Consider the following 6972-nt stretch of genomic DNA (forward strand, 5'->3'; position numbering starts at 1 on the left):
AAGGTGACCAAGATTCGCCTATGGTCACTCGCACCGGCGAAGTCGGGTCACCGGGAGCCGCAACAAATGCCCTCCGCTCCGGCTTGCATTCTCTCCCGGGCGGCTGCCTTGCTTGGCGTCCGGCTCCTGCCTCGCTTTTCACCGCGCACCGCGGCCAAGCCAGGCGCTGGCCGAGGGGCGCCGCGGATCTAGCGCTTTCGGGGCCGCGGGCAGTCGCCGGGCGCCCCGAGCGATGAGGGCGGGCGAGCCCCGCGGAGGCCACGTCAGTCCCCGAAGGCGCCGCGGGCCCCTCCGCTTCCCTTCCCCGCCCCTCCCCGCCTCGCCCCCTTTCTGGCCTTGGGAAGCCGCGGTCGGCGCGGCGCGGCCGGAAAGCATCTGCGCGGGCCCGCCGCTGGACCCCTCCCGCAATGGAGGAAGGCCCCGCCCCGCCCCCCAACGGCCAACAGCTCACTCCAGCGCCCCCCCGCGCCATTCGTCCTCCTCAAGTTTCTGGCTCCCAGAGAGGGGGTGGGAAGCGGGCAGGAGCCACAAAGCCCCGCTCGGGCCTGGAAGGAAGCTCAGGAGGGCTCTTCCCCAAGCCAGCCCTGGCCTCACTGGCAGACTCCGGTTGGGTGAAGCCAGCCCTCAGAGGGCCCCCTCCCACCCGAGATGGTTTCTCTCCAGCTGGAAAGAGACCCCAGCTCCTCCAGCAGGCGTCTAAATAAGGTCCAGCCTCCAGGAAGAAGAGGTGCTTTGGGGGGGGACATGCTAGACTCCCCCCATGGCTCTCCCACTGGGCTCAGCCAAGAGTCTAAACCCGGCTTAATACAGCTGCTGTGTTCCCCCCACACGCTATTGCCAACTGAATCAACCAGATGATGCCTTAATGGGATAATGCAGGTCACCCCCTGCACTAAAACAATGGCCAGGTTCCCACAATGTGTGGAACCACACGCTGCCAACTGTGCCTTGGCCACACAAAGAGGGAGTGAGCAAACCCCTGGCACCCTGTGCGCAAAGATGCCAACTTGGCTGGGAGGCTGGACTCTCTCTCCTGGGAGTGGGGAAGGAGCACCAGCTGGCTTCAGTGCAAGACAAACAGACCCATCGCTGTTTACATATAAAAGGGAAGGGGGCTTCCTTATTCTTAGCAATCACCAATGTCTGTTTAAAAAAGAAAAATGAGCCAGATGAACCTAGGACACATCTTCCACGTTGAAGCAACATTTTAGTAATTCATTGTGTAACTAGAGCACTGACATTGGATGCCCAGCTGTGCAGGAGGGAAGGGAGGCTGACCATTCCCCACTCTGGAGTCTTTAACCCAATTCCCATTTCTCTCAGCTGCCTCCAGCGCGAAGATCTCTGAGCAAATGCTAATGCTGAGGAGCAGAGCAACTCCACAGCCAGGCAGGCAGATGCTCCCTACCCAGCATTCCGTGGGGCAGCCAAGTTAGGAGTGTCAGTCTGTGCCAACAGCTCCTTCCTGAGTGGCTGTAAGGTATGTGACATTCCTTGACATGGTCAGGGGCTCACAGCAGGGGGTCAATCTCACTCAAGACTGTGGGCAGGACAGCTGCAGGGGGGGGAAAGTCAAAACTACTTCATTAGAATTACACTTTAATGAAAGCTAAATACCATTACTATGTTGTGCCCAACTGTCACACCAAAAATTATCATCCAGGGGCAATTCTGGAGTGTTGGACCCCGGCATTGGGCACCTGCACAGAAGAGGTTCAGCAACCAACCTGGCGAGTTCCCATTCGCATCACCTGGATTAGAAATTCACACCAATGGGATGGTCACCCCAAGATGCCGGCTTAAATCCCACATCAGCCTCACAGAGGTGCGGGTCATCAGTCGCGATGTAAACCAAATGCCAGCATGCGCCCTAAGTGGCATCTCTCCAAACCAAGCCACAGGGCACATCCACACCGTGCACTTTCCAGGGCTCATTTCACTCTGGCTTCACTTGTCACACTGAATCATACCTAATCACACAGCTTGTGATTAGGAGGAAACGCAGCCGATTACTTCATGGCAAACTAGGGAGAACGAACACGGCCATCCCCTGCGAACATCAGCCACAGAACTATGGGGTTTCACCACAAAGCCTGTCTTTCACTCCCCCATCCGAACCGCCCTCTTGCTTTCAAAAGAGCAGGACCGACAGCGCAGGAGCGACGCGATTTGAACCTAATGAGTTGTTTACATGCCACGGTAAGCCCCAACCCCCCACTCCGAAGAGCCGCTGCTTCGCACCCACAACATAAATAACGCGCCTGGCGATGGCTCTCAGTTGTCAACAACACCTCAACGAGGCTCCGGCCTTTCCGCCCGGAGTTTTGGGGGCAGAGTTCGCGAAGGAGCTGGAAAGAGCAACGCAGGCCAGTCCAGCAGCCGAGCTGCTCTGCCGCGGCCTCTCCAGGCGAGGGGGGCACTGCCCTCCCGTCATCGCCGCCGCCGAGGCCCCGCTTCCCCCGGCAGGCTCGGTTGGGGACTGAGACCCACCACACGCCCCTCGCCAGCGCAGACCCTGATGGACAGGCCAGCCCGCCTGCCGGAGGAAGGCCCGCGCTCTGCCCCGAGGTGCGCGCTTGGAGGCGGGGGCCGCACCCCCCGGGGACTCAGGGGACGCCCGGCCCGCTTCGGGAAAAGGGGCTCCGCGAGGCTCCGCGACGCCGAAAGCTGCGGCCGCTCCGGGAACAGAGCGGGGGAGGCGCGGGGCCGGGCCGCGAAGGCAGGAGCTCGAGCGCTGCAAGTTTGGCGCGGGGGCGCCGGCGGCGGGGCGACTCTCCCGAAGGTCTCGGCGGCGCCCCCGAGCAGCCCGGGGGAACCCCGCCGGGCCAGAAGGGAAGGCTTGCGCGCCCCCCAGCCGCGCACCAGGACGCCAGGAAGCTCTGGCTGCTCCCTGCCGCGGGGCCACGTCGGCCTCGCCTTGCTGGGCGCCCGGACGGCTCCCCACCTCCCTTCCCGGCTTCCCCGGGCCGGAGTTGCAGCGTCCTCAGACTTGCCTCGCCGCCGCTCCTGGCGAACTCGGACCCGACTCCGCTCGGCGGCGAGGCCTGGCGCTCGGCTGACGCTCTCGAGCCGCGCGGAGAAGCGCTCCGGGCTCGCGCGACTGGCAGAGGCGGCCGCCGTCGCCGCCGCCCCCCCGCGCGCCCGGGCCTGCTCGGGGGGCGAAAGAGGGAGTCGCCCCCCCGCGCCGTCGCCCGCTCGCCGCCCCCAGCGCGCGGGGGCCCCATTTGTTCGGAGCCTCCCCCCGCTTTCTTGAGAAAGGAGAAGCGAGCAGAAACTCACCCAACGGGAGGAAATGTTTGGTGTCCATGTTCGCGATTTAACTCATGCCCAGCGCCTCGGCGTGGAGATCGGCGGCGGGAAAGAGTCGGGGCGGGGGGAGAAATGCCCCCCCGTGCGGAGCCCTCCGAGAGAGTCGCCCGCAGAGCCGGGGGCGAAGGGGAGGCGGATCCCGGGGCGGCCGGCTGAAGGGACCTTCCGCGTCTCTCTGCGTCGCGCTGGCGGATCGGGAGGGGGGGCTCGGGCTCTCCTCCCCCCTCCCCGCCGCCGCGGCTCTGGAGCCTCGCTCCCTCCCTCTCCCTCTCCCTCCTTGGAGGAAAACACGCGTTTCGAAACGCCGCCGGAGGCAGAACCGAGAGGAGCCAAGCCAGTCCCACGGGGTGTGCGCAACGCCGAGGCGAAGGGAGTTGTTACAAACTCACCCAACAATGTAACTAAAGTACTTGTGTCGGTGTCTGTGCGCGCGCCCCGCGAGCTCGCTGTGTGTGTGTGTGTGTGTGTGTGTGTGTGTACGCGCGCGCGCGCGCGCGCCCGCTTGTCTGTCGCTCTCTCTCTCCCAGCCCCGGGAGCTGCAGTTGCAAAGGGGCCCGGCCAAGGGGGAGCCCGACAGCCGACCGGCCCGCAGCGACGGGGATTGCGTCGGGCCGTTCTCGGGGCGAGGGCTCCAGGCGGTCCTCGGCCTGCCCCCCCCGCCCGGGCCTCCCGCGCGCCGAGAGGACCGGCTTTCCAGGACCGGCTCCGACGTCTCCGGAGCGAGTGGGCGGCGGCCTCGGGTCCCAGCCGGAGAATGGGGCTTCGTGCGGGACGTGGAGCGGCGTAGAAGCCGCCGGGGTCCCGCGCCCTGGCTGTCCGCAGCCGGCCTGGACGAGCTATGGAAGGGGGGGCGGCGGCGGGTCCCGCTCGGAGGGAAGCGGAGTTGCCCGAAGAGGCCGGGCCCTCTGGGCGCCCTTGGCTCTCTCTGGGGGAGGCAAAATAGGGGAAGGGTCTCCTCGGCGCGGCGGGAGCTTGTGGAAGGAGCCTCCTCCCTCCGCTGTTGCCCTGGCCAGCCGCCCGCGCCAGGCTAGGCAGGAGGGCATCGTCGGTCCTGCGGCGGTGGCCGGTGCGTGACCGCTCTCCTCGCCCGAAAAGTGCAGCCGCGGACGGGCCTGTCGGCTGCTGCCAGGCGCGAGCGACGTCAGGCCGCCCGCAGCCCCCGAGCCAGCAGTTCCCCCAGCCTGGGCTTGGCTTCACTCGGCATTCCCTCCACAAACAAAACGCGCGCGCGCACAAACACACGCCGGGGCCGAGAGCTGAGGCGGATGGGCGCCCGAGCCGAGCCGGCCATTGGCTGCCCCGGGCGGACGGCTGGAGCTCGGTCCCACCCAGGATTATTCCGAGCGGGGGAGCAGCCGCCTCTTGCCCGGGCCTCCAATCACAGCAGCGGGGCGGGCCCAGCAGCGCGCACATCCACGGTGTTTTGTGCTTCGCTGTGGGGGCGATTGCGGCGCCGAGCCCAGCGCGCACGACAGCGCAGCAGAAGCCCACAGAGCCGGGAGCAGGGAGTAGCTGGCAAGGCAGCAACGGGACCCGTCCAAGCTAGCCACCTGCCAAGCGAGCGCCCTGTATGGGCAAGCAGCGTAGTGCGAAGGGGATGACACATTTATACGAAGATCTGTGAAAAACTTTGCAAGGATCCAGACATCCTCAAGGTTCCCCATGGGATGGCCGTTGAGAGCATCCTAGGAGTTGAAGTCCACTCTTCTGTCCGGCACCCAGGCTGGAAGAGGAATAGCCTGGTCAGGCAGGAGGGCACCCCCTTGCCCATTCTAAGGGCTAGGCCAGTGATGGCAAACCAATGACAAATGTGTCAAAGGTGACACGCCACGAGGTTTTGGGTGACACACCAGCATTCACCAACACCCGACTCTTCTCCCTGTTTGAGTTGCCAAAGAAACTGAGTTTGTTTTATTAGTATTTCATTTTTGTAATTATTTGTCATTTCTTTATATAATACATAGCACCACATATGGTTGGACTATTTTTTTTTAAATAAATGAATATGTAAACAATTGTTTCTCTTTTGTTCGGGGGCAGGGTGAAATCCCAACAGGGTCAAGTTAGGCATTTTCCAAATTTTTGACATGCTGAGCCCAAAAGATTCACCATCACTGAGCTAGGCCTTTATAGCTAATTTGTTGTTGTTCAGTCGTTAAGTCGTGTCCGACTCTTCGTGACCCCATGAACCGCATCGCACCAGGCCTTCCTGTCCTTCACTGCCTCCCTGAGTTTGCTCAGTTTCATGCTCATTGCTTCAGTGATGCTCTCTAACCATCTCATCCTCTGCCGTCCTCTTCCCCTTTTGCCTTCAGTCTTTCCCAGCATCAGGGTCTTCTCCAAAGAGTCCTCTCTTCGCATTAGGTGGCCAAAGTATCTGAGCTTGAGCTTCATTATCAGTCCTTCCAATGAGCAATCAGGGTTGATTTCCTTTAAGATTGACTGGTTTGACCTCCTAGCAGTCCAGGGGACTCTTAAGAGTCTTCTCCAGCACCACAGTTCAAAGGCATCAATTCTTCAGCGCTCAGCCTTCTTTATGGTCCAGCTCTCACAGCCATACATTACTACTGGAAAAACCATATTATAGCTAATAGCCAGCCATAATCACTTTGGATCAGACTCCAAAGCCACAGCAGAGCCACCAAAGAATATGTCTTACACTGAAAAACAGAACGTGTCTGTCAGCAGCCTGGCTTCTGCATTCTGCACCAGTTGTAGCTTCTGTGATGTCTTCAAGGACTGCCCCATCTAAGAGGTGTTGTAGTGATCTAACCATGTAGCAGTGAGGATTGTGTCACTGTCACCAGATTATCATGGTCCAGAAAGGGCCAGCACACCACCAAAGAGATGCATAAGTGAATATTATTCGCATAGTGATGAAACCTCACTCCAAACCAGCAGATGACCTCCCAGGGCAATTTCTATAGATGTTAAACAACATAGGGGGGTCCTCAGCTGCTTCCTATTAGAACAACCAAGGGGCCGCACTGCTGCACCCCAACTAACTGGAACCGCCCATTCACTCAAGGAAAAGCAGAACACTCATAAAGGGACACCCCAAGTCTTTCAGGTTGAGGCCCTGAATATCCAGGATACCATGGCTGATGGTACTGGATGCTACATGGAGATCCACAAAGACCAGGACAGGTGCTCTCCCCCCATCCTGACAAGATTATCTAGCAGAGTGACCAATACTGTTTGTTTTCCAGACATGAACTCTGACTGGAAGGGAGGGAGCCAGTTAATCTGCTTCATGTAGGTTCCTCTATAGCTGACACTCCACCTCCTTCTCCAGAATCCTACCCCCAAACAGGGAGGTTGGAGATTGGGCAGAACTTGCCTAACATGACTGGACTGAGGGATCATCTTGGCAATACCACTGGAAGAACTTCAGAAGGTGTGGGCAAGAGGCTTGCTTAAGTCCTGATAACCACTTGTCTGCTCAACTTGGGCCCTTTATGGCTTTTCAAATCCAGCGAGGAGGTAATGCCTGGCTGAATCCAGGAGTCCCCAACAAGTCATTGAGAAAAGGAGTGGTCTCTGGCTTTTCAAAGGAAAGCATAACGCAAGGGCTTCTGAAAGAGGCCAGCAATTAGAGGTTGGTGGCAAACACTCCTTTCCTGGCCAGAGCCCTCTGGGGAGTGGTGGCTGGCCAGGTCCAGT

The 6972-nt window shown here is 60.4% G+C and overlaps 1 protein-coding gene across 4 annotated transcripts in view; it reads right to left on the bottom strand.

Moving 5' to 3' along the window:
- Positions 1 to 3753, bottom strand: part of RXRA (retinoid X receptor alpha) — a 113092-nt gene extending 109339 nt beyond the window's left edge. Inside the window, exon 1 of one of the 4 annotated variants that reach the window (XM_088147232.1) lies at positions 3699 to 3753. Coding sequence is in view for 1 of the 4 variants with exons in the window: in XM_088147233.1 (XP_088003359.1) it covers positions 3280 to 3307 (28 nt within the window). In the remaining 3 variants the exon portion in view is untranslated. The other 3 variants (XM_088147234.1, XM_088147233.1, XM_088147235.1) reach the window with 3 other exon arrangements.
- Positions 3754 to 6972: the final 3219 nt, after the last annotated feature.

This window comes from Python bivittatus, unplaced genomic scaffold (genome assembly GCF_059951505.1).
Source record: "Python bivittatus isolate LINGU-HERP-01145 unplaced genomic scaffold, Pbiv_v1 ctg000160_np1212, whole genome shotgun sequence".
NCBI classification, from domain to species: domain Eukaryota; kingdom Metazoa; phylum Chordata; class Lepidosauria; order Squamata; family Pythonidae; genus Python; species Python bivittatus.